General features: G+C 47.1%; 1 protein-coding gene across 2 annotated transcripts; it reads left to right on the top strand.

Annotated features, from left to right (window-relative positions):
* The first annotated feature begins 1574 nt into the window (after positions 1 to 1574).
* Positions 1575 to 27197, top strand: SSPN (sarcospan). 2 transcript variants are annotated; one of them, XM_071549828.1, is made up of 4 exons: positions 1575 to 1746; positions 1781 to 2157; positions 18642 to 18728; positions 23959 to 27197. In XM_071549828.1, the coding sequence occupies exons 1-4, from the start codon at positions 1626 to 1628 to the stop codon at positions 24322 to 24324; spliced, it is 951 nt and encodes a 316-aa protein (XP_071405929.1). In that variant the 5' UTR covers positions 1575 to 1625; the 3' UTR covers positions 24325 to 27197. The 2 variants fall into 2 exon arrangements, with proteins under 2 accessions (XP_071405929.1, XP_071405928.1); XM_071549827.1 differs by lacking the exon at positions 1575 to 1746 and having other exon boundaries at positions 1780 to 2157.

A 27197-nucleotide genomic window follows, 5' to 3' on the forward strand; every position in this document is an offset into this window, starting at 1 on the left:
CCATGGCTGAACACACGACTGCTGGCACAGCCACCAGCACGGGACTGCTCACCACCCACCTCTTCTCGCTCCCTCCTCTTCACAGATGTAGAATTCAATGTCTAACCCTGCAGACACCAGTCATGTGGGCATCTACAAGGGGGAGACCCCAGGGAGCCTCAGTAGAGACCAAGAGGCTTTGTCAGGGTTCCCAGAGCTGGATTCAGCCACAGGACAATTTTTGAGCATTTCTGGAAAAAAACCCACCACTTCTTCAGATCACAGAATCACAGAATGTGCTGAGCTGGGAGGGACCCACAGGGATCATCGAGTCCAGCTCCTGGCCCAGCACAGCACCATGCCCAAGAGTCACACCATGTGCCCCAGAGCATTATCCAAACACTCCTTGAGCTCTGCCAGCCTTGGTGATGTGCCCACTGCCCTGGGGTTCAGTGTCCAACCACCCTTAGGGGGAAGAACCCTTTTCTAGTATCCTACCCAAACCTCCCCTGACACAACTTCAGGCCGTTCCCTCGTGTTCTGTCACTGGTCACCACAAAGAACAGTTCTTTGAGAGTGCTCAGGCATTGGAATGGGCTGCCCAGAGAGGGGGTGGATTCCCCATCCCTGGAGGTTTTTAAACTGAGCTTAGCCGTGGCACTGAGTGCCATGATCTGGTAAAGGGACTGGAGTTGGACCAAGGGTTGGACTTGATGATCCCGGAGGTCTTTTCCAACCCAATTGATTGTATGATTCTATGATTCTATGATTCTTTGGTGTACTGTCCCCAAACACGAGTGTGAGCCAACACATGGATGAAGTGCAGTGACCACATGTCCACTATAAGATGTCCCTCTCTCTTTAGCTAACATAAACAATCTCCCTGGTATGGATAACTTGCAGCCCTGGAAACACATCCAGCAGATGTTCAGCTCCATGTCCCACCACTACCTGCATAGAAACGCCAGTCCTCACCGCTGTTCCCTGTCTGCCTCATCACAAAACACATCTCCAAAAAGTGCTTTTACAACTTTTGGGAAGAGACAGGATTCCTTTTTGGCCCCACAGGACATTAGGTTGAATTTTTATTTAGGTTAATTTCATACTTTCCATACGTGCAGTCAGCTGAAGGTGCACATATTCAGTGTGATTCAGAGAGTGTACGAAGCGTGCAGGGTGATGTGTGGGCTCCCCCAGTTATGCTTTGCCTGCCAGTAATGCCCCGGGGAACCTGTGATGCCAGTGATGCCCCGGGGAGCCTGTGATGCCAGTAATGCCTCGGGGAGCCCATGATGCCAGTGATGCCCCGGGGAGCCCGTGATGCCAGTGATGCCCCGGGGAGCCCCGGAGCAAGTGCCCCACCTGCTCCCCTTCTCCCTGCGCAGCCACTGCATTCCCCTCGGCTCCCCGGCGAGACAGCTTTGCCTCCTGTTCATCAGCTGGCAAGGTGGAATTTCTGCCTGCTGTTTGCCTGGCCAGCCCCTCCACAAGCACACACACACACGTATACACACACACACACGTGTGTGCTCACACCTGGGCAGCCGTGGCCGCTCACATGCCCAGCCCTGTGCGCGCAGCCAGCCCGGCGCCTGCACGTTGGCAGTTCACTACCCCCCTCGGATCCCCCCTCTTCTCAGGGCTATATGTGGCATTTCGAAGCTCTGACAATCTGCTCCAAATGTTTTCCATATTTGTTCAGCCTCCTTGATTCAAATACCAGGAACAACTCAGCCGGCACAAAGCGAAGCTTTGGGGGGCAGGAAAAAAAAATCCCCCTCCCACCGGCGCACACACACATACACACACACACACACACACACACACGCACGCGAGATCCTAAAGTTCAGCGGCATGGGAAAGCGGGAGAAGAAAGCCCAGCACGGCACGGCCCCGAACAACCAGAGCCAGACGGGGAAGGCACCCGAAGGGGAGAAAAGCACCGACTCCAGCAAGGCGCAGGAACCCGCGATGAAGAAGAAGCAGAAGAAATCCAAGGGGGATCCCAAAACCGGCCAGGAGGAGGAATCCCACACTTGTTGTGGCTGCCGTTTCCCGCTGCTGTTGGCTTTGTTGCAGTTGGCATTAGGCACCTCTGTAACAGTGCTGGGCTTCCTTATGGCAGGCATCAGTTCTTCTCTGCTAGTCAGAGACACTCCATATTGGGCTGGGATAATTGTAAGCATAAAGTCTGTTTCTCCATAAAGTGCCTTTGCCAGCATTAATGCAAGCTGCATGACGCTCCACTTTAGACTAACCAACTGCATGCACAGCACCATTTGAGTTATGCTAACTACAAATATTCCTGGGATTAAATGCCTGAGTATACTTTCCCGAGGAAACTGCTCCTGCAGAATAACACAATCTTTTGTATTCTTCCCTGCAATACCCAACAGACCTGAAATAAAATACAGGGTTGCTGTTCACTAGATTGGACGTATTAGCTTGTGCTTGGTGGTGAACTCCTGCCTGGGGATGCTGGAAAAAAGTGTTAATTACTTGCACTGCTTTCCCCCTTCCCCACCAAACCGTAACCATCAGGTTTTGGGAGTGAGAGAAGAACTCTCTAACTCGCAACTTTTAGCTGGGGCAGGGAGAGAAATGGCTGTCTCTTGAGCTTCCTCGCTGTGCTGTGTTGGGATTTAACCCCATCCCTGCCTGCTGCTTCTGAATTCTCCCCAGCTGGGACAGACTGCACCCAGCTGGGGGAGGGAGTGGGTGGTGCCACACGTGGTGTGACCCTGCTGGCTGTGTGTGCTTGGGGACATGTGGTTTTGCCTGTGGAGAGACAAAGTTGTGGTGGTGATAAGCCTGGGATGTACCATGGAGGTGATTTAATATGCAGGGTTTTTTCCCTTGGCAGCAGGCTTGAGAAAAATATATCCTGGATATATATCCTGATGTGTTAGAACAGTTCTGGGTGTTGTTAGACTGTAAGAATTCCTAGCAAATAAATTGGTGTTTAGGTACTTAAAATTCCTCAAACTGCTAAATGGCTATGGGAGCATCTCCCGTAAATGTAACTCCTTGCTAGCTGGAGATTACCTGGTCACCTTAACTGATTGGGGTTTGCTGTATTAATCCTTCTGGGTGATCCTTCAGAGAGTGGAAGGAGCAGGGTCTGAGCTCCTTAAGGAAGAGCTCCTCTTGTATTTATCTTGCTCTTCATATTTCTCTTCTGATTCAAGTGATGTTTTGTGGGATGAGAGCCTGTCCCTGCTTGGAAGGAGAATTTTCTCCAGGGGTTTTCACAGTTACAAACCAGGGGGAATACAGATGATAAAACAGCAGATGATAAAACATGCTCACTCCATGCTTATTTTGGGGATTCTGGTGGTCAGATTATTCCAGGATGCACTAGTAGTATCCCAGGTTTGAAACAGTTTTTTCAGTAGAAAAAGCTGGGGTAAGAGTGAGCTGGACCTGAACTAGGCATATGAGAATAGCCATGGAAGCAGCCCCTGGCCCATGTGAATGTCATCAGTGCCCAAGCAGCATCAATCTGAGACATCCACATAAGCCTAATCTCCCTTGAGGAGGCCTGAAAACCCACCAAAGTCAGTGCTTTCTGAAGACAGAGCTCTAACCCCTCTTGTTCTTAGCAGCAGCTGCCAGCAATAGTGATATTTAGAGCCTCACATGAGGCAAAGCTCAGTTGCTTTCAGAGTTCCCCCCGGAAAATCAGGCAGAACTTCTTGTGCTCAAAGCAAAACGCAGCTCTCAGCCGTGGTGGTGATGATGTTGTGCACTCACCAGCCTGCCAGGATAACCCCTGAGGGAACTCATCTCCTGGGGGCTCAGGGCTTTGTTTGGCTCGTGTTCCAGGGTGCCCCAACAGAGCCCTGTGGGGAGGGGTTGCTGCACCTACGCTTTGAGTCACGCCGTGACTCTCACCTTGGGGACTCTGGTGTGATGTTGAGTCACCAGCACATTCAAGCGTGGCTGGATCCCTCACTGTCTCAAAATGGCTTTTGGTGCCCCCCTGTTTGCCTTCAGGGTGATGACAGGGACCAGTTGCTGGGCAACCACACTGCTCTCCTGGACCCTCAGCCTGGAGCAGAAGGGAAAGAGGAGGGTAAAAGGGAAACTTGGTGCTAGAAAGGAGAGGATGAGGTGGTGATGCAGCCCCTGCCTTGGTGCTATGGGCAATGCACCAAGGGAGGAGTTCAGAGCATATCTGTGAGGGCAAAAGGCAGGAGGTACAACGTGGTGCTGCATTTATGTTGCTCTTGTGCTGTGATGTCTCCATGGAGGTACTTGGTGCCCACTGGGACATCAGGAGGAGACAGCCAGGAGCTGCTGAGCTGGAGTTTCTGGGTGTGTGGGTCATAGGGTGCTGCTGGTGAGCTGTGGTGGGGTGTGTGATGAGGACTGGGGGAAACTGGTCCATGAAGGAGGAGCCTTGGCTAGGACCTATGTGTGGTTGGACATCCTATGGGCTGGCGCTTGGGCTGCACGGAGGGCACAGAGGTAGGGATGGATGACCCATGTGCTGCTCAAGATCAAACCTCATGGCAGAAAGTGGCTTCCCAAAGCTCATATCTTCTCCCAGAAATGAGCAACAGAGCAGAACGATGTGGTGTAAAATACCAGAGCATATTTGTTTTAGTAGCATCCCCCTCAAGTGCTCTTTGTAAAGGACTTGATTAGTATTCAGAATCAAGAACTTAAAAAATCTATTATGGAGGCCTTTTTAGCAACATTAGAGATAATGGGTGAAGCTCATTCCTAGTGTTACTCCTTTGGAATTACACCAGGGCAGGATTTGACCCTGTGTCTGTTAATGCAGGGTGTCAGAAAAGTGAAGGAAAATTGCTAATGTGTTAAATAGACCCTGATTGATTGAAAGCTATTTTTTTTCCTTATTAGTGGCAAAATGGGGACACCATCCCTTGCTGAAAATCAAGTGCTTCAGTGCATTACCATGAATGAAAAGGGAACTCTATTTAGTAAATGCTACCGAGGAAAAACCAGGCCAGGCAGTCTGAATTAAATGGGTTCAAAATCCAACTGTCTCAGTTGGTGAGGACACCTCAGGCCAGGCATTGGGTTCACCATCCTGTGGAATAACTGTGGCCAGTGATCTGCTGACGAGGAGTCCTGGAGGGCTCCAAGACCATGAACTCTCCTCCCAGGGGCTCTCTGGCACCTCCTGAGCTCCTGCAGAAGGAAAAGATGCAGCTTGCATTGTGTCAGAAGCACTTCACCCTGAAACCCTGTTCAGACCTACTGGTTTAGTCCAGAATCTGTGAGGCATTAGTCAGAAACCAAAGGAAAGGTTTCTGGGCAGAAACCAGGGAGCCTCCATGATTTACCACTTCTGCTTCCACAGCCTGTTCCCCGTGAGACACCTCTGTCCCCCTGCTTGGGGCAGGCAAATCAGTGCAATTAAAAACAGTGAGGGTGGCATTTTTTCACCTACCTGGAGCCATTTACAATGAAAGTCTGAAGCAGTTGCCCAGCTCCTCCAGGAGACATGTCCTGATCCCAAAACAGAAGGCTGGACCACCCTGGCAGCCTGTTCCTTCTTGCTGCACTGCAGGAGCTTGGACAAACTCTTCACAAACCCACCTGTTGCCGCCATGGCCTAGGGGAGACTGCACCACCAATGTGATGTAAAGCAAATCCCAAGTTTATTCAAAAACACAGGTATATATGACCTCAAGTGATCCCGCCCCAGGTGCGGTGGTCTGACTCCAATTGGTTGAGGCTGGAAACATGTCCTTTTAAGGTGAAAACGAAACTTGTGGGGTGGTCACTCAGGCCCACCTGAATCGGGCTGCAACATCTCCCCCTTTTGTTTCAAAGAACAAAGCAAAAATGCAAACAACAGAATACACATCATGCATATTGCAATTTGAACAGAAAGGCTGAAAATTTTGAAAATTGAGAAATAACATTTTGAAAATCTCAAATTTTGCTAATTCAAGACTTAACAGGGTATTTGCAGGTTACACATCCCTACCTCCCCCTCTCTTTTCAAAATAGAACTTTTGGAAGGAGGTACAGTAACCTTTGTAAACTCACACAAACTAATACATGACTAAGACATGTATGTTTGGAATTTGCAAACTTACAACTAGTGCAAAACAAGAAACTTTTCTTTCACACGTGAAATTGTGGTCCTTCCTGTGCAGTCGTCACCACACAGACCACTGTAAACAAACTACAAATTTTATTAAATTCTGTGCAAAGTGTTCAAGAGTGCAGAGTGACTTAACTTAGCAAAGAAGCAAGTTCAGTCCAGCTGAACTAAATCTCCTTATGTTCAAGGTCCATTCTCAGAACTTCTGTGTGGCCATCACAGAGGCTTGAGAATGAAGCTTTGATTTTTAGTCACCTTATACACTCTTGTTGAAGCAGTAAACAAGTGTGAATTCACAGAGAAAATTCACAAAGGCTAAACATAACCAACACTGAAAGAGAGTAAGTACTGATGATCTTACGCTCTCTAGAAAATGTTCAGCAGCTTAGGGGGGCAGGTATCCTTACCCCTGCAGCCTGCTGGGCAACTTGGCAGTGCAATAAGCTCAAAACTGCACTTTAACTGAAAATTAACAGAATTTCAAAATACAGGCTAAACAACGTGCTCTTGAACTGGACTGTTCTTGTTTGATTGGACAGTTAACGACTAGTCTTAGGCTACTGCTGCTTGTGGTTGTGGTTGCCATATGGGGAAGGCAGCCTGGCTCCAGTTTCCATGAGCTATTTGACTGGCTGCGCCCCATGGCTTGCAGCCCTTCTGGTTTTTTAGAGGTCCAGCTCCCCACCCCATGTTTGTTAGAGGAGTACCATCCTTTTTATATTTAGAATGACAATCTTGGGCTTTGTGACCAAGCCTGTGACAACGGTTACATTCTCCAGTGAACCTTTGAGTTCTGCTATATTTTGGTTGTGCTGGACAAGATTTTGTTGTTAAATTCCAGGGTCTTTTCCCCCTTTTTTGGGTGGATTGTTTGCTAAGAACTGTGGCTAGAGCAGAAGCATGTAGCTTTGCTTTTTCCTCCTCTTCTACCCAGGGCAATCTGGCACAGGCTTCAATTAACTGTACCAAAGTAGCTGTGGCTGGTAGAGAGGCTATGAGCTGTTTGCATTGAAGATTGGCATTATTAATTACCAGATCTTTCAATAATACTGGTTTAATGTCAGGGGTAATATTTGGAGCAGCATCCAAAGCTTCTGTTACTTTATCTACAAATTCCATGAATGTCTGTCCAGGTTTCTGCATTATTTGCATATAGGGTAGAGAAGGTTTTCCCTTCTTAGGCAGATTAGAGAATGCGGTCAAAGCAGCATTCTTTGACTGTTCCAAAATATGAAAATGTAATGCAGCTTGTGTTTGTGGGTCTTCATAAGCTCCTGATCCCATTAGCTGGTCTAAAGATGCTAATTTTAAGGGATGTCCAGTTTCTAAGTGTATATTTTTTGCCTGTTCCTCCGTTAACTGCTCTTTCCATTTCTGTAGAAATATCATATAAGCAGCAGAAGGTAGAATAAACTCCATTAAAACCTTAGTGTCTGCTGGGATTAGGTTGTTGTATTTTATGAAGGCTGTGATTTGGTTTTTTACCAAGGCATTGTCATAGCCGTATTGAAAGACTATACTGTGTATTTTTTGTGCAATTTTCCAATCAAGTGGCTCCCATTTTAAGCCTTGTGTAGTGTTAATCACAGGCGCAGAAACCAGGGGTTGCACGGAAGGTGAGGATGTACCTACTTCTGCAGCTATGGATACTAACTCTTTGTACCTTTGCTGGGTATTAAATGTGAGGTCGCGAGGTGGCTTTGTGACTCCATCTGCAGAATCTGGTACCTGGGTATCAGAAAGCTTTGAAATTAAGTTAACAGCATTGCAATTTCCATCTCCCCCCAGCATGTCCCAAACAGAGGCTTCTTTTTCTGTTGCTCTCCATTCTGGGATACAGCTGGTGGGTGTGGCTGTCGGTGATGGAGGCTGTATGTACCAGGTTGCCGGCGCAGGGGCAGTCTCTACCGGCGCGGGGGGTTCCCGTGCTGGTGTTGGCAGCTGCGGGCTGCGCACGGCTATCGGGGAGAGGGTCCCCGCTGGTGCTGCAGCGCTTGTGTCCTGCGCGACTGACGCTGTGGGAACTCGCTCTCGGGACCCTTGCTGTGTGGGTGGCACGCAGTGAAGGGAACGCTCAGGGGGAGCTCCGGTGGCTCCGCTCCACTGGGGAGGAGTCTCTCCCCTCTCCATGACGCGGTCGATCCACGCAGGAGGTGGTGGGGGTGGCGCAGGAACTGATCTGCCCCCGGAGCGGGCGAATTCGGAGCCGACCCCGGCCCCTGCGGGCTGCGGCGGACCCGCGCCTGGCGCATGCGCTGTGATTTGCATGCAGTAGGAAGGGAGGTTGGGCGGTCCTGGCGCCTCGTGGTCAGGGCGCGCCGTTCCTTTGTTTGATTTCGCGGGCTTTGCCAGCACGTGGTCTCTTTGTTTTCCTGGCCACGCGGTTATGCCGGGCGGCTGTAGCCCTGCTGGAATGTCTGCCTCAACAGTCTCCTGCCGCAACGGAGCGACTCCGGCGTACCCGTGGGGCGGCGGGGAGCGCGGCGGCGGCGCGACCCCAGCCCCGAGGTACCCGCAGGGCATTGGCGGCAGCGGCGGCGTTGGCGGCGCCGAAGGTGGATGGACAGGGGCAGAGAAACTCCAAGGGGTTTGTCTCCCCCTCCACATGTCTCTCTCGGCTGAGGGCATTCCCCATCGCGCCTTCTCGGAGTTAGGATTTAAATAAAACTCACTCACGGTTTGGTTTTCTGCGGCGTGTCTCGTGGGGTTCCAAGGTTGCTGCTGAGGTCCGGCCGCTTCTACAGCGGCAGCCAGTGGTCTCATTCGCTGTACAGAGGCGACTTCTTGGCTTTTCGCTGCGACGAACGGCGTGGAAAAGCTTTGATTCCATGGTTGCTGTGATTCTGTCGGGTTTTCCGGAGCGGGAGCGGGCGGTGCCGCGTATGGGTACCGCGGTGGCGTTTCTGCGAGCGGCAGTGCCCACGGCGGTGCAGAAGGATGTTCAGGGGAAAAACTGCTATGTAGAAGCTGACTTTTTTCCCTTCTCTCCGGTAGATCGAGGTTTTTACGGGCTCGTTCTACCTCTAACAGCATTTTTCTTACAGCTGCATATGACGGAATGAGCGGCAAAAATTCTTCGGGTGCAGTTTGCGCTGAATTCCACAAATCTGCCCCAATTTTTTCCCATAATTCTATGGAAAGCATGGAATTGGCATCTGTTAAGTGCCCTTGCCTGAAGCACCATTCCAAAATATTTTGTAATGCCTGTCTTTCAATGTCCGTTTTTGTAACACGAGCTAGTTTCTCAAATTTATCAAGCAATAAGTTCGTTTTAGTCGAGTTGGAATTTCCCATGTTTCTTTAACTCACCGGTTCGAAGGTCGTGGTTCCTTCAGTCCACGTTCTTTCAGCAGCTCTCAGGGCCACTACACAAAACTCCCAAGTTTAAGGGAGACAGAAGCTCTCGGGGGCTTCTCCACAAAGCACCCAAAAAAAACTGGGGCATAGTAGCTCTCAGGGGCCACTTCTTAAGGCTCTAGGCAGGCCTGCAGGTGGGTTTCATGTTCTGAGACACGTTGGGGTCCACCATTTGTTGCAAACCAGGGCCTAGTGAGACTGCACCACCAATGTGATGTAAAGCAAATCCCAAGTTTATTCAAAAACACAGGTATATATGACCTCAAGTGATCCCGCCCCAGGTGCGGTGGTCTGACTCCAATTGGTTGAGGCTGGAAACATGTCCTTTTAAGGTGAAAACGAAACTTGTGGGGTGGTCACTCAGGCCCACCTGAATCGGGCTGCAACACCCACCCAGGAGTGCAGGGCTTGATTTTTTTTCCTGTTTCTCACCACTGACTTGCTGCATAGCTTTGGGCAAGTTACTTAACCTTGCTAAGACTTTATTATTTCCCCTGCAAAGTGGGGTTAATAGTGGCCATCCGTCACCCCTGGCTTTGAGATCCTGGGCTGAAAAGTGTTGCAGAAACAGTGGATATTAATGGTATCCTTCTCATTCTTTTTCATTAGCTTGTGGCCTTTTGACACCCAGAAGAAGAAACGATACATTTCTCCTTGAAAAATCTGCTCTTAGATTATTTCCACTGCAATCAAAAGTGGAGAATATCACAGTTTTCCTGGGCAAGCTCCCTGTTTTGCAGTCTCAGGCAGTTAAGAAAGTTACAGAAGTGCTCATCAGAAATGATTATCCAGGGTGTTTACTCTTTCTGTCAGAGAATTATTATATATATATATATATACACACACACAGAGATATCTATGGATGTTCATAAAATTGGTACTTTTAAAAGCATATTAAAAAATTTGTTTCTCAGGCAGCTCAAAGTAGCAACTGTGGCTCCAGCTGTCACTGATTTTATTGCAAAAAGGGTCTGCAAAAAGAGCTCTGATGCTCCTCCCTGCCCTGCCCCTTCTCCATCTCCCCAGGAAAGAGGGGCCCTAAATTTTACTCCAAGGGTGGATGTGGCTTGTTGCTTTTTGGCATCAGCATTCAGGCATTGGCTTCTCTGCCCTGGTGGAGTTAGGCTGATGTGGGGCTTTGTGCTGCAAAAGGCAGGCAGATTTTTAACTGAAAAAAGCAATTTAATCAATCTTCATTTACCTGGAGTCAGAAATGTTTATGTCTCTGATAGTTATTATAATTTTTTTAAGAACCTTTAGAAAGACTGAAGGCAAAACCTTCACCAAAGAAAACAAATTCTTTCCTTTGAGAATCTCATGGACAAGGATAGGTGAGATGATGGCTGGAAAAATCCAGTTTGCAGGAGACAAGGGGAGAGAGAGTGCATTGCATGGCTGGATAAGGGAATGGTGCAAGACATTTGAACTTTGAAATGGTAGAAAACAACAGCAAGGAGAAAGCAGGGGCTGGGATTTTCATCCTGATTACAGATACAATGATGTGTGTAAATGTGAAGCTTTGAGAATGTAGCTGTGAGGCAGATGCTGAAAGGATGAAGGTTGTACACAGGCGCCTGGGGGGAAAAAAAGGATAATACTGTGCTATAAAGTGATAAAAGTCAGAAATTGGGGGAAAACGTGTCCTGGTGATTAGCTGGGGTTGGTTAGACCTGTGCTCCTCTTGGGCAGAAGGGATTTGCTGTGCCTGTCAATAATAGGGAAGTGTCCCCACCTGGAGCAGAGGCAACTGATCCCTTTCCATATTGATACAGGCAATGACTGACTATTTAAGCCACCCTGAAATATGTTCTCTTTTAAAGCCTGAAAGCAGAGAGACACTTTCTTGTTAGCCCTGGCCCCTTGCTGGTTTTTTTTTGTTGTTGCTTTTGACATCTTTTCCTGCAGCAATTGTGGAGGTGGCTTTCAGTCAGGTTTAACTTCCTGTACAGCCTTGCTGGGTTTTTAACTTTTACTTGTTATTAGGGAAACCCATTTTTAATGAAAGGTGACACTTAAAACCTGGTGCCATCAAAGCAGGTAGTGGAAATTACTGTCATTCATGCATCCATTTTTCATTCAGGCTAGTTTTCAATTAGCCATGGGCAAACTTCAGAAGGTTTGAGGGAGGACTGCCTTGAAGAAGAGCCTACAAGTTTAGTATTTAATTGAACCTTCTCCAAAGCACATGAAACTCTGGATGGTATCCAGTGAGTTATGCAGCCAAAAATATGCAATGGTGGGGGTCCCAGTGCTTGTTTAGACCTATATATGTATTTAGCACCAGAGCTGTGTTCTTCAGAGCCCTCTGCCTTTAAATCTCACCATCTCCTAAGAGGAACTCTGCTCTGATTAACTCAAGTCCATACTTTTGTTTTGATGAGGCACAGAGTGGAAAACTTTGATGGGAAAAAACACTGGAATGTTCTGAAAAAATTATTTGAGAAGGTTAACTGCATATCTGAGGTCTGTTTGATACCTGGCCAAGGGGCTTGTCTAATCCTGGACATCTCTGTGGTTTAGCCCCTGGTGTAGCTGCAGACTCAAGGGGAAAGAGGGTGGAAATCAGAATTCCTGGCTGCACTACGTAATCCAACAATGTGCAAAAGGTGCAAAAAGCCTAGGTAAAATTTGGAAGGAGGGAAGCAAAGAGTTTTCCTCAGCCTGGGTAGCCTCATGACCATGGAAATGATGGCCTTCCATATCTTCATAGTCATGGACACTCCTCACACCACAGGTGATGTTGAAGTATCACTCTCAGCCATGCTGCCCTTCTCAGGCTGACAAACACTTCTGGCTGTGGGAACTCCTAGTTTTATTTTTTTTTTGTTCCCTCAAGGGGTTTGTTCACCCAGGGCTGTATTTCTGATTTAGCAGCAGTAATCATAGAATCATAGAATCGATTGGGTTGGAAAAGACCTCCAAGATCATCAAGCCCAACCCTTGATCCAACTCCAGTCCCTTTACCAGATCATGGCACTCAGTGCCACGGCCAAGCTCAGTTTAAAAGCCTCCAGGGATGGGGAATCCACCCCCTCTCTGGGCAGCCCATTCCAATGCCTGAGCACTCTCTCTGCAAAGAAGTTTTTTCTGCTCTCCAACTTCAATTTCCCCTGGCAGAGCTTAAGCCTGTGCCCCCTTGCCTATTGCTGAGTGCCTGGGAGAAGAGACCAACCCCCACCTGGCCAGAACTTCCCTTCAGGGAGTTCCAGACAGTGCTGAGGTCACCTCTGAGCCTCCTCTTCTCCAGGCTAAACACCCCCAGCTCCCTCAGCCTCTCCCCACTGCACTTGTGCTCCAGTCCCTTCTCCAGCCTCGTTGCTCCTCTCTGGACTGGAGCTGCAGCGATCGTAGCCTTTGCTGTGGGAATTAAATCTTGCCTTAGCACAAGTGATGAGCCATTTTCACTGCTGAGCAACTGACCCAAAGATCATTATGGAAAAATATTATTTCAGTTGATTTTCAACATTCTTGCAGGGTTTTGATGACTTTTTACAGGGTTTAAAAGAAAGTTGTGCATCTGCCACAGTGTGTTACTGCATGGCTTGAAGTAAAGGCATCATTATTTTATTCTGTAGGTGGGGCAGGGATGGACAGTTATTGTGGATTTTATGGCTGTTAAGAGAATGATTTCCTAGATGACAATGACCTTTGCCTACAACCACAATATACATTTTTTCATTATTATTACAGCTATTATTTCTGGAAGTTATTTATATGCAACTAGACTCTCCTTAAATTTAACAAGAAATCTATAAGGGGGGACAAATCCCATTAATACCTCAGTGTGGCAGACTGGCTTCTTTTACACATGGTAGTGAGACCCAGGCTGACCTGAGGCTGATCAAAGCTGGCAGTGAAAGCTGCCTGCAGCAGCCACTTACAGCTCAGTCTCCTCAAACCTCAGAAAGCCACTGAACATCAGTGCCGGTGCCTGCAAGGGCCTGTGCAGATGTGTGGCACCAGAGGGGATCCAGGTTGATAATCACAAAGCCCACAGTGACATGTTCTTTCTTGCATCAAAGCCTGTGTCCAGTGGGAGTGCTGGATCCAGGGAATAACTTGTTTGCCAAGGTGTAGATGGAAGCTAAGCCCTGCCATGTCTGATAAAGTGGGTGAGCCATCAAACTCAGTTGGTTAAAACTTGGTGGTAATAATGCCAAGTTCATGGGTTCAATCCCTTGTGTGGGCCATTGACTTAAGAGTTGGACTTGATGATCCTTGTGGGTCTCTTCCAACTCAGAAGAGCCTGGGATTCTGTGATTGGCCAAGTGTCACCTCTGGGGGCGAGCCAGAGACTTCAGAGGCAGCTACAACAGATCATTCTTTATCCTTGACCCTACAAACACAAAGTTCCGCGGTGCCTTGAAGTGAGCAACTATAATTTGTCCATAATGGAATTTTTTTCCATTTCCCCCTGAAGTTTGAGGTTATATTCTTATTAAATAGGAAGAGTCCCCATGTGGGTCTCAGAGTTGCTGTGTGGCTTTGCACTGTGTATGTTTGAGAGGTGTTGTCCTCCAGTGGGTTTGCCTTCTGTCCCTAAGGGTTGTTCCAGGAATTCTTGCTGACAAACCCCCATATGAAGAGCAGATGAACTACACTGTGTCTTTGTGAGTGTTTGCAGCTTCTGTCTTGTGATGTGGCTTAGACCCAAGATGCTCCTTTGAAGCATGTTTTTGTCTCCTTCCTTCATTTTTTGGTGGATGTTTCCCGTTTTCCTGCTTTACCAGCCTCATGTGCCCAAGTTTTCAGGATGCTCCGTGTAGGAGTCGCTTTGCTACAGAAAACCACCTATTCTGCATTTTGGGCTAAAACTGTAGCAATGACAAAAGGAAAACCAGTTTCACAAGTGTACAAGGGAGAGATGGAGACAGATTAGAGCAATCTGTGGTTTTGAAGTCTGTCAGAATAAGAGCAAACCACATTAATATGTCACTGTGCAAAGATAATGAAGGCAGCCCACAGCAGAAATTTGTGCCCTAGGTGTTTGTGTTTCCCCCAGTTTTCCCCAGGAGCAACCTGGAAAATTTCTAACCCTGTTTTTATTGTGGGTTAAAAATCAGTAATTCTTGAGTCACTTTTGAGCCCTGAGATATTCCTGTCAGATGGAAGGAATATCTACTTCTCCCTGAAAAAAAAAAAAAAAGAAAAGAAAAGAAAAGGAAAAAAAAAGAAATAGTATTAAACATTTTGTACAGCATAAACTTTAAAGTTTTTCAGCCAGCATTAGTAAATTGCTGTTTTCCCTGGATTGTGAGCTGGGGGATTTCACAGGGTATGCCTTAAGCAAAATTTAATCTTTACCTTTCCTAAATACTTCTGTTTCACATTTGAGTCTTTTTCTAGACAGCACTTCCCTAAAATTAAATTCTTTCCTTGGATAACCTTTCCCGTCACTACCCATTCAGCAAAGGGTGTGTTAGTCCATATGGAAATTCTGAAACAGAATCTTGAAATAAACCTGAGCGAAATTTGCTTGGCGTGGAAATACAGATTTCTAGATAACAGTTTGCCAGAGCTGATCTAATTAACTGCAGTCCTGCAGGTCCCACAGAATCCATTTTATTTGTGTAACGAATGCACATCGATTGGTGGTGAGCATGTGCTAAACCAAGTTCAATTGCATTTTCTGTTGTGTGCTTAGTCAATAAGGCAGAGGAAATGTGTGTTCCACACTGGGACATTGCAGGGGCTATTGAAGCACCAGGACCCAGCATTACCTAATGCTACTTAGCAATCAGCATCAACTGCATCCCTAACGTGCCTGCAGCTGTTTCAGTCACTTGGCAGGTCCTAAAAAATATTTGCCATGAGGATTTTTATGGTTATTCTGGTGCACTTTGCAGATATAATTCAAATTTGATCTATTAATAATGTATAAAACAGAAGCATGAAGCTGTTTCCTATATAGAATCACAGAATCATAGAATCAGTTGGGTTGGAAAAGACCTCCGAGATCATCAAGTCCAACCCTTGGGCCAACTCCAGTCCCTTTACCAGATCATGGCACTCAGTGCCACGGCCAAGCTCAGTTTAAAATCCTCCAGGGATGGGGAATCCACCCCCTCTCTGGGCAGCCCATTCCAATGCCTGAGCACTCTCTCTGCAAAGAAGTTTTTTTTGCTCTCCAACTTCAATTTTCCCCTGGCAGAGCTTGAGCCTGTGCTCCCTTGTCCTATTGCTGAGTGCCTGGGAGAAGAGACCAATCCCCACCTGGCCAGAACTTCCCTTCAGGGAGTTCTAGACAGTGCTGAGGTCACCTCTGAGCCTCCTCTTCTTCCTATAAATGCTCCATCCTTTGGTTTCCTCTCAGGAGTGAATTTACCTTTAAAGAACTAAAATGTAAAACTCTATGTGAGTCATGATTCTCAGCAACATTATTTTTTACCATCACTTAGAAAAATACACATCTATGGTTTTAAAAAACCTGTTACTATATCATAACTAAAGAAATCACTGTCTATAATTTCCTGAAGGGAAGTTCTGGCCAGGTGGGGGTTGGTCTCTTCTCCCAGGCACTCAGCAATAGGACAAGGGGGCACGGGCTCAAGCTCTGCCAGGGGAAATTGAAGTTGGAGAGCAGAAAAAACTTCTTTGCAGAGAGAGTGCTCAGGCATTGGAATGGGCTGCCCAGAGAGGGGGTGGATTCCCCATCCCTGGAGGTTTTTAAACTGAGCTTGGCCGTGGCACTGAGTGCCATGATCTGGTAAAGGGACTGGAGTTGGATGAAGGGTTGGGCTTGATGATCTCGGAGGTCTTTTCCAACCCAATCCATTCTATGATTCTATGATTGTATGAAATACTTAAGCCTTCTAGAATATCCTCACGAGAACTTGCTGGAATCCTGACCCAGTGTAAACTTTTATAAATACCTCTCTACAAATGTGCCCCTCCAAGTATCCCCAAGTATATTATTGAAATCCTAGAGGAACTTTGGAAAGCACGTGCAGGAATGGAAATCTTTTTAAACGCCAGCCTTTTGTACAGGAATCTTTCTGAAGAGGGAGGTCTGATCCTGCCACAGAGAAAGCTGGGGGGTGTTTGCAAATGTTGTAGGAGGCAGAGAGAACATTCTGGTGTGTGACTGTGCCCTGGGAAATAAGGGCAGCTCTGTTGGCTTTGTGTGGTTTCACGGGAATGGGAGTGCAGAGGGAACAGTCCCATGATGTCTCACGGGAGGAACTTGCAGGCAAATCTGGCCCTCGCTCCATGCAGTGCCCACTGGTGTAGCTGAAGCAAAGCAAATTTGTTTTATTACTCATAACAAGATCCTTCAGCATCAGGTCCCGAAAATACTCAGCTCCAGCTTTGCCGTGAGAACCCCTTTGATTTCTCGTGCATTTGGGGGCTGTGACATTAAGCGAGTGTGTTTAAGCATTATTTATTTTAGTTCTTGCTGCAGGTTCTTTCCTTCAGCCACTACTGTAGCCACTGGGGGAGTTTATCATTTGGATATTACTAGAGATATAATCTCCTTAAGATTTAAGTGTTATGGGCGTGTTAATTGAATTAAAAGATTAATATACAGCGCAAAGGACCAAGGACATAGGCGATTAATCCTGAGAAATAAAACATGGTTGAGTCAGATAGAACCACCACAGGGCAAAAAAACCCCCAGCACTGAAGGACCTTTGACAAGAAAGGTTGTTTTTTTCCCCTGACAACCCTGTCAGCTACGGCTGTCAACAATAAAAAGAAAGAAACAAATAAATTGGAGGCAATGTGTAAGTCACAGGACCAGAGTATAAATACACATGACATGGAAAGGAGTAAATAATACTGATGCTTTCTTTAGAAATGTTCTCGGGCAATGCTTCCTATTCATGGCCTACTGAAATGACATGAAATAAAACTTTATGGGGGAAAGTGTTATTAATCGCACAGGTTCTTGAGGGAATGGCTCTGTGTCACTCTTCCTTTGCAGGGCTGCTGTCCTGGGCTTTACACCAGCAATCCAGACACAAAAAGTTTAGTATTTTGTACATCAGGCCATAAAAGAGATGTGTTTAGCTGTTGTTGTCTGAAAGGACAGCTATGCATTTTTCACTGCAGGTCAAGCAGTCCCTTATGGAGTTGGAAACCTGGATGTGAACAGCACAGGCTGTGACAGAGCCCTGCAGTCCTACCCCTGCAAAGGCAGCTCCCACCTGAGTCTGGCCCAAGAGGGCAAATCCCACTGCTCTGGGAAAGCAGAAAGACTCTTCCAAACTGCCGATGTAAAATGAGAGGTGAAAAAATGGAGAATCTTGTTGTAGTCACTGAGAATTTAATAGCATTTATAACCAAGATGCTCCCAGCATCACAGAGCCACAGAATGCACTGTGTGGGAAGGGACCCACAAGGATCATCGCATTGAACCCTTAACCCTGCACAGGACCATCCCCAAAAGTCACATCCTGTGCCCCAGAGCATCACCCAAACCCTCCTGGAGCTCTGTCAGCCTTGGGGCTGTGCCCACTGCCCTGGGGAGCCTGGTCAGTGCCCACCACCCTCTGGGGGAAGAACCTTTTTCTAATATCCAAACTAAACCTGACCCAACTCCAGGCCACTTGACTGGAGTGCTTAGCACAGTGGGGGTTATCCATTGTTCCCTCTGTTTTAAAGGAGTGTTAAAAATCCCCAAATCATATTTATTAGGCTAATTCCTCAGAGCAGGATCTTCTCTCCTTACCTGGCTGGAAAATGCCTACCCAGGAGCATCTGCCTCTGCAAATAAATCCAGAATTAACAATAAAGATGGCTAAATGAATAATAAAGTGCATAAATACTTTTCCATTCCACTTCAGCAAGTGCTGCCACAAGGCTAAAACACAGTTTCAGACTGCAGGAGGGATAGATGTCTTGTAAGTAAGGTGTCCACTCCAGGAGAGGGTGAAGGCCTCTGCTATAAACTGTGCTGCCTCTTATCCAGCAGCATGTTTGGTTAGTGATTTACAATTTGCACTGGGGACAGAAAACCCCTGTCAGCACCCAGAAGTGTTCTTTGGGCTTCCAAGCTCAACTTCCTAAGCCTTTTGCTCTTTTTTGATAGTTGTATGGACAAAAACTTGACACACATCCTACAGGCTATTTCTGGGCTGTGTCTTTGATGACTTTGCTTCCACGCTGCTGCTTGAGTTATGGCCCTGCTACACAGAAAGGTGTTTTGGCTTGGAAAAAAAAAAAGTGTGTTGTAGGGTTTTTTTTAACCTTGACACATTTTACATCTCTTCCCTTGCAGGTCTGTCTGGTGTCCTTAGTGGGATTTGTTATGCTTTGTATTTCGTACCATCCTGATGAGAAGACGTGTGTGCAGTTCACAGTAAAGGTACCTTGACTTTTCTTGAACATTTTTTTGTTCCTTATGTCATCAAATATAATCAGAGCAGTTGGTACAGGGGATATTTTTAAGACCACAGGAAACGAAATGAAAATGCACCTGCAATGCAAGAATGGTTTTCTGTTACTTTCCAGGCAGCCAGGGAAGAAACTGCAGTCTACAAACATCTCAAATCAGAACAAGATACCATTTTATTTGCCATGTTTTAAGAATTTCAAAGAGACTTGGATAGACAAAGCTGAAATAAAGTGTTCAGTGAAAAGATTGAGAGTTTAAGTAGATTAAGTAGAGATAGCAGAGTAAAAAAGTAGAGTGGAATAAAATGTGTCCACTTAAATCAGGTTTTATTTTTCAATGGAAAAGTATTGGGAAAGCTTGGGGACATGCATCCTCCCACAAAGCAAATTCCCATCTGAGCACTGCAAGAGAGGAGCAGAAAGAGTGCACCACACCCCACCTTTGCCTCCAAAACTGCTTTGCTGACGCTGGTAAGTGACTAGAAGAGCAAGGCTGAGAAAGCTTGTTTGTCACACCATTTTTTCTGCACTATTTTTTCCTTATTATTGTAATTTTCAGGGTTCTTAATATCTTGCAGACACATAATAACCAAGGAAAATAGCGACGCAAGCAGCACAAAATAACAGTGATTATTAAGTGAGAAAGGCGGAGGGAAACAAAATGCAAGGAGCGGCTTTTCCAATCTTGGCATCCATCCTCCCTTAGAAATTAGACCTCGGTGTGTCTTTTGTGACTTTCTCAAGCTTCTCCCATTCTTACATAAAGAAAGGGAGTGAAGAGCGATTGTTTCTGCCCTTTGACTGCCTTTACAGCCCCAAGTGAAGTGTTCCAGCTGCCCAGGGAGCTGCTGGGCTGGGCGGGGACTGCCACGCCAGGCTTTTCACTGCCACATTAAATTGATCTTGGCATCCAGGCAGGAAGGGAGTCATCCCTCGTGTCGGGAACGGCATGCTGGGCTGGGCAGCTTGGATGTCTCTGCCACCTTTGGCAACACCACCCACCCTGACAGGGAGCAATGTGAACCATCGCTCCCTCCAAGAAAATAAACGTTTTTTTTTCAAATTGCTCCCCAGGTGATGTAAAATGGATTGTTCCTCATCACTTGGCAGAATTAGAGCTAAAAATGTGGCTTGAAGGACTTCTGGTTCAGTCAATAGCCCCTCAAAGCAGCCTCCTCCCCAGAATGATGCCACAGAACTCATGATGGCCAGGCTGTTCACCTCTCCTGTCCCATGTCCCCTCTGGGAGCTGTTATCCCACGTGCCTCTCAGGACAAATGGCTTCTGGCTGCAGAGCATGTACACAATTTTAACAAAGCAGGAGCTAAAAGTCTCCTCCAGACTTTTGATCATACATCTCCAGTATCATTTTTTGCATCTTCAAATGTGAGTTAAAGGCAGTCTGAATGTAGAGACTCACATTAGTTAGTCCTCCACAAGGCTGAGGATGCAAGATTGCAATCCTGAGACAAAGTCAACTGTTTCAATGGGTTGTTCTCTCCTCCTTGGGGGCCTGATGCTTCATCCAAGCACCAAGTTAGCAATAGGACAAGGGGGCAGAGGCTTAAGCTCTGCCAGGGGAAATTAAGTTGGAGAGCAGAAAAAAATTCTTTGCAGAGAGAGTGCTCAGGCATTGGAATGAGCTGCCCAGAGAGGGGGTGGATTCCCCATCCCTGGAAGTTTTGAAACTGAGCTTGGCCGTGGCACTGAGTGCCATGATCTGGTAAAGGGACTGGAGTTGGGCCAAAGGTTGGACTTAATGATCTTGGAGGTCTTTTCCAACCCAATCAATTCTATGATTCTAAGTTCAGCTCTATCTGACCTGCCTGTCCTTCTGGGGACTTTCTCCCCAGCCCAGGTGCTCACAGCTGGTGGCTGGTTCCCGCCAAGGCGGCACTTGGCTGCCAAGCATCAGCCTACAAGGAAATCCTGGCTGTGCTTCCCTGGAGTGTTATGAGCACCCTGAGATCCCTTGCACAGTCAAAGGATCACTTGGGAAGACAATCACACCTATTGGCCTGGCGATTTTACCAACCCCCATGGTGACCCCTGCGAGTGACTCCCTTGCAGTGGAAAACAGGAGGAGACCCATGTAGTCCTCTATGCCTTCCTCCCTCGTGACAGCTGCTTCTTTCATTTCACACTTGTATGAGGCCTGGATCCTGTTAAAGAAGGAGGTGTGAGGACTGCTTTCAGCAGGAGTCCCTTCCTGAGACTGCTGTGGGTACCCACAGCCCCTGGTGAGGAAGGGAGACCATCCAAAGGGAGGGTGGATTTGCCCTTCAGGGAGGACAACAGCCAGCCCCAGGCTCAAACAGGAAAATCTTGAGACATTCTGTGGACTTCCTGGGCTCTGTGCTAATATCTGACTGTGGTCCTCATCATGACATGTCCCAGAGTAGCGTGACACCCTCTCCTCCTGCCCACCCAGCCTCAGCAGCCCACGCCGTGAACACATCATGGTTCCTGTTCCCTGCATAGGCTTGTGCCTGAGCCACCACCCCCTTCAAAAGGGGTCTCTGCCCCACCCCACGTCTGCAAACCCTCCTGCTTTCACTTCTGGTAACTATGAGAAGCTTCTTCCATGAGGAACTCATTCCATCATAGATTAGTTATTTTTTAGCCATGGAGCAAAACTATTGCCAGTAACTATTGCTAAACTGTCCCTTCCCGATATGAGGAACCTGAAGGAGGATGAGCTGCCGTGCTCTGACCTCACCGTACACTGTCAGTCCCCGCTTCCCTTTTCTCCTTCTATTTAAGCAGCTATCACAGTGTCTATCTCTCTGAGGCTCTTGAAAACCAGTTTTCCAGTGCCAAGTCCTGCTTCCTGAGCAGAGCCCACCACGCAGTAGTATTTGTGATGCTGAAGTTGCCTCCAGGTCTGGCATGTGATTAATCTGCTGATGGGATCTCAGCACTCACTGTCTTGTGCTCCCTCCTCACAGGCAGTGTTTGCGTTTGCATCACCTTTGATATTTGGAAATATGTTCATTTTCAGCAGCTCACGGGGAGATTTCTCTGCAAACACCTTGTGAGAATAATAAGCTATTTGGAAATTGCTCTCTGTCCCCCATGCTTCTCCCTTTGCCTCTCAGGATTACTGTAAAAGCTGTCTGTGTGTTTGGATGCTGAGATTTCCTTCCTTTTAGGAACACAACAGGCAGATTCTTGCTGACTGTACCTGGAGCATGTCTTAGGTGTTGTGTCCTGACTTTGGATAGGAGCTGGCAGCTAAATAAAATACCTGCCAAGGGAGAATCAGGCACATGGTGTAGCCTTGGCTTAGTAGCTCATTTATTAGGGAGGCCTGATTCTGTCTTCTGCTGGGCTGAATCCAGGGACTTCCAGCCAGTCCGTTAGGATTTCTGCATCTCAGAACAACCAACTAGTTCCCCATTTTCTCTTTTCCCCATCAAACACACTTGCACCATCTTTTAAAATAATGCCATCAGCTTCTGAATTACCACATCTGTGTTTGGAGGGGGTCTATCAGTCAGTAGCACTCCATCTTCTGTGAGCTTTACATGAGGAGGTGGCCTCATTTTCTAGCTTCACCTTTCCCATGGACCTTTGCCTTGAAAGCTGCAGGGGTAAAGTAATTGCATTTAATAAGAGCCACCCTTATTTTGAAGCTGCCCTTGGTTTAAGGCTGCAGGGGAAGTCATTAAATTGAATAGTAACCAAGTCTTGGAAACTAAGATCTTTCTGTAAGAATTCAGTGATATGAGGAGAAAAATGTATATAGTGCTTCAGGACCTGCAATAAGCCCAAATATTTTTTTTTCAAGCTGGCAACTGAATACAAGATTGATTCACACTGTAGATATAAGACAAATACACCAGGAGTGTGAATTTTATCAAGACATACATACTTGGAATTTCAAGGTCATAAAAAATGCTTTTATATTGATATTTTGCTTGCAGTATTGAGGTTAAGAGAGAGAGAGAAGCTGCTGTTTAAAATAACAGATTCCCAACTATGCCATGTGTCTGTCAGATAAGATGCCAAGAAAAATAAACGTTTTTACAGTGCGGAACAGAACCAAAAATGCCATTTTGGCTAAACTCAGAATATGATTTTAATATACATTCACACATATTTTGTATGCAGTGCAGCAACTGCCAGTTCCAGCTATCAAAAGCAAGGGAAGTCCATCTGTGCTGGTACCCACAGCTCTCAGGTGCATCCCGGGGTGTCAAAGGCTCTGAGTTGCTGCCAGTTTTCATTTGTTTGTGGGGGTGGACTCTGCAGAGCTGCCCTTGATAAAAGCCACCCTATTTTCAGGGTGCCACTCTTGTAAGGAGCAGTGGAGGTCACGAGCAGCCCCTTGTCCTGCTCACACCACAGCTCTGGGAAATGAAAGGCGCTCACTGCTCTTTCACGCCTGTGAAAGATTTCTCCACGTTTATGGGATGACTTTTGGAAGGAGGTTGAACACAGCACACACTTTCTTGTGGGCGTTTGCATTCCTGTTTCACAGCAAGGCCTGGGAAACAAGGAGGCCGGTTGCCCTCACAGGGTCACGAGCAGGAGATCAGCCACCTCACTGCCTCATTTGCAAGTATAAATCAGCTCTGTTTGGGCATGTAAACCAGGAGCTGGGAATAACACCTGAGCAAAGTTTCAGAAACACCCACTGCTCAGCACAGCCTGGGATAAGATGTCAGCCCAAGCTCAGTCTGCTCATCTCTGCTTCGAGGCAACTGCGCTAATTTATCTCAGCTAATGAGTCTTGCCAATGCAGGTACAATGGTAAGGGAAGATGTTCCCTCTCTGTTCACAGAATCCCAGACTATTCTGAGTTGGAAGGGACCAACAATGATCATCAACTCCAGCTCTTAAGTCAGTGGCCCACATAGGGGATTGAACCCATGACCTTGGCATTATTACAACCAAGTTTTAACCAACTGAGCTAATCTCAGGGTCTATATATATAAAGTTGTGTAGAGACACCAATTTCTTGGTATCAAAATTTTGAGGCAATACTCATATAAAATATGAGTGGCAGAATTATTAGTTCTTGAGATGACCTGCTGAACTTGCCATCCTAAGCTGTCTTGCGGCTGTTGAAGCACCCAATCTCCAGGCAGTCCATTGGATACATCCCCTGGGAAGAACATGCATGCATTCCTTGTGTGTCCCTCAACTTCTGTGCATCAGGAAAAGCTCCTTCATCTTTCTTTTCCCCTTTCTTTCAGCTGATGTATTTTCTCCTGAGTGCCCTGGGGTTGGTTGCCTGTGTTCTGGCAGTGGCTTTTGCCGCCCACCACTATTTGCAGATGACAAAATTCACCTGCGACACCATCCACGAGTCCTGCCAGTGCAAACTGGACACTGAAGATCCCCTGGGTAGGACCTTCATCTACCAGGACGCAGCTGACTGTGGCAGCCTCACCAGCATGCTCAACCTGTACCTGCTGCTGCAGATGGCTCTCAACTTGGTGGCAGCCCTGGTGTGCCTCTTGACGTGCTTCGTGATGTGGAAACACAGATACCAGGTCTTCTACGTGGGCGTGCGGTTCCACCCTCTAACTGCTGCTGAGGGCGAGAAACAGCAAGTGTAGGGGGCAGGGGGTTGTAGGCAAAGGGAAAATGTCAGCACGTTGCCATCATAGACACTGGGGAGTGTTTATAAGGTTTCTGACAAGGAAAAACGTTCATGCGGTTTTAACGAATGTGTTTTTCAATCATTTTAAGAACATTTCATATGGCTGCTCTCGTAAAAGGTCTTTTGTGAGATTATGTAGAGGTCACAAAGTCCTAAAGATGCAGCTGCACAAATAATCACCAAAGAGGATCTGTAATAGCCATAGATAAAATCATTAGGAACTCATCTGCAAAATAGGGTCCATTTCCCTCTTGTCTTCAGAGAAGCTACACTGATTTCTACCAGATAAGGATCTGATCTGATCCAAACTGCTTAATTATAACCATGCTGATCTTGCTTAGGGAATATATCTTGATGCTCTGAGTGTAATCCACACTAACATGATGGGAATTTAGCATTCAGAAAAGTAATAAGGGAGGTCAAAAAACCTCTTCAAATGCAGGTTGAGACCAACAGCAAAGACAATATATTGATGGCTGCCATGTAAACATATAACTTTTCAGAGTGACTAATTAAATAGGTTACCAATTACTAATAACAACAATATGGGTGAGTTGACTAATGGTGGTTTGGTGGGCCCTGCTTGAGACCCCAGCCAGATTTCTGAAGTCAGGGAGAAGAGATCAGTTTAAGGAACCTTGAGTTGCACTCCTATATTGGAGGACCCTAAATCACTAATCATGTTGGAAACTATGTGGATGTAGCTGTAATTGGAGGCTCACAAACCCGGATTTTGGCCAGTTCCACCAATTATACTCCAGGCACAAAAGGCCAAATGCATTTTTAGTGTAACTCCTCTGAAGACAATCAGCCTTACACACCAGCAGTGGAGTTGGGCCAACAGCCCTGAAAGATATATCCCTGCAACAATGAATGTTTTTAAAATGGGGTGGAGGGAGGGAAGCAAGAAGAGACTGCCAGTCTCCCAAAGACCTCATTTATAATGATGAGGTCAAGAGCATAATGATTTATTAATGAGTATAGAAAAACAGAGCACCTTCAAACAGTGCTTTTTCACCCTGAAAGTACAACTATAGAAGTGCTTTATGTCGTATTAGCCTTATACCAAGATGACTATATTCGTTTGTCCCTTGAACTGTCATTTCCACTTGCACAGCATGGACATCTAATTTCGGAGCAATTCTGACTTGGCAGCATTTTGCTCTGCCTGCTGATACATACCCCCATGCAAGAGCAAGACAGCTGGTGCTCACATCCTGCCATGATCAGGGATTTCCTGATCCTGGCCAGAGCAAGGGTGTCTCTGAGATAGGGTGGAGCAATCACATGCCAGAAAAACTGTGCCATAATCATTAGCAAGGAGGAAGAAAATGAAAATTATATAAGGATTCGAAGAAGAAGAAAACATTCTGTCTTTGCACCAAAAATAGCCATCGGGAAGTCAAAAACCCAGTCTGGCAAAACCTAGTTGTGTAAGGAGCTCTAATCCTATCCAAAAACTGTCTTCCATGTTGTGATCACGCACCAGCCCAGAGCTAGACCAGCATACCTCCAGGGGCAGAAGATCACAGGTAGTTAAGCCTCCAGTGGCTCACCTGGAATGCTGTTGGATTGTTTGAGCTCTAGTTTTTGTCACGGGAAGTACTTCTAGAATAGCCACAGCATCACCAAGGTGCTCTCTGCTGAGCAGCAAAGCAAGGAGAAGATGAAGGTTCTTGAGATCAGCTTCCAAATGGCCTTTTTTATGCAACTAAAAGTAAGAGTCACTCCTAAGCCTGACTGCAGGGCACATTTGCAAGGGTGCCCATTCTCTTCACTTGCCTGCACATCACCACACATCTGAAGTCCTCAGCCTGGCTGCCAGGCATGCTCAGGGCGAGCAGTGGAGCCTGGAGATGGGTTGATGGTGCGAGACTCCTGTGCTGGCATCGGCAGGGCCATCCGTGCAGGATAACCCAGGAACCAGCCCCTCTACCACAGCTCTGGTGGAACATGCTGCAAGCACAGCGCTGGTGGACCTGTGCCAGGACCATCCTCCCCTGTGAAATGGGTGCACAGGGTTGGCTATCACCTGCTGCTGGCACTCAGGTGTTGGTTTGTGCCTCATCCCTCACACGACAGGGCAGAGAATATACCCTTAGTGCACCTGCCCCTCCCTCCAGCCAAAGATGTGGTTGCTTCTCATCACAAATGAAGATAACAACAAGCACAAAAGGGATCAAAGGGTGGCTGAATGACAGCTGAGCTCTGGGGTTTCCTCCCACCCTCACCACTGTGCGCTGTTCCCCCATGGCTGGCAAAGCAAGAGGAAGGCTCTGCTGGCAGAGCAGGGCGTGCTTCCCCCCCTGCCCATCCCAAAGGTCCCTCTGTTCAGAAGGCAGCTCGGCCTGCAGCACTCCAGCCCAGGCTGTGCTGAGTGCAGGCTGGCAGCAGCGAGCTGTTGTGGCAGACAGAGCTGGCCTTTTGTCCCCTTAATCCTTTGACCTCTGTCTCACCCACATGTTTTCACTCCCTGTCTCCGGTCAGCTCTCAGGTGCTGAGCTCCCAGAGAGGCTGGGCTCGCATTTCCTGATCTTTGCCTACTCACCCTGGGCTTAAATTTGCCAGGACTGCTCTAGAGCACGGAAGACCCCGTGGGGATGATCTCAGAGCCACTGCAAATGCCTTCAGCATGTCGATGGGGAAGGGAGATGTGGATAACAGAGCCTGCTCCGCTTAGCAGGCTGTGCACCTCCATATCAGCACACCATCCACTTCCAGCCACCATGGGTTTGCTAACAAGCACGATGCAACTTAACCCTTTGCTCTGGAAGAAAAGCAATATTCATCAGTATTCTGTTGGAGTTTTATATGCTTAATGAATAAATG

Source organism: Pithys albifrons, chromosome 3, assembly GCF_047495875.1.
Source record: "Pithys albifrons albifrons isolate INPA30051 chromosome 3, PitAlb_v1, whole genome shotgun sequence".
Classification (NCBI taxonomy): domain Eukaryota; kingdom Metazoa; phylum Chordata; class Aves; order Passeriformes; family Thamnophilidae; genus Pithys; species Pithys albifrons.

Bases quoted from the DNA above. Each gene is read 5' to 3' on its own strand.
- SSPN (XM_071549828.1), top strand. From the start codon at position 1,626: ATGTGGCATTTCGAAGCTCTGACAATCTGCTCCAAATGTTTTCCATAT. The intron at 1,747-1,780 runs AAAAAATCCCCC...GCACACACACAT, and splicing joins AAGCTTTGGGGGGCAGGAAA to ACACACACACACACACACAC. The intron at 2,158-18,641 runs GTAAGCATAAAG...CTTCCCTTGCAG, and splicing joins CATATTGGGCTGGGATAATT to GTCTGTCTGGTGTCCTTAGT.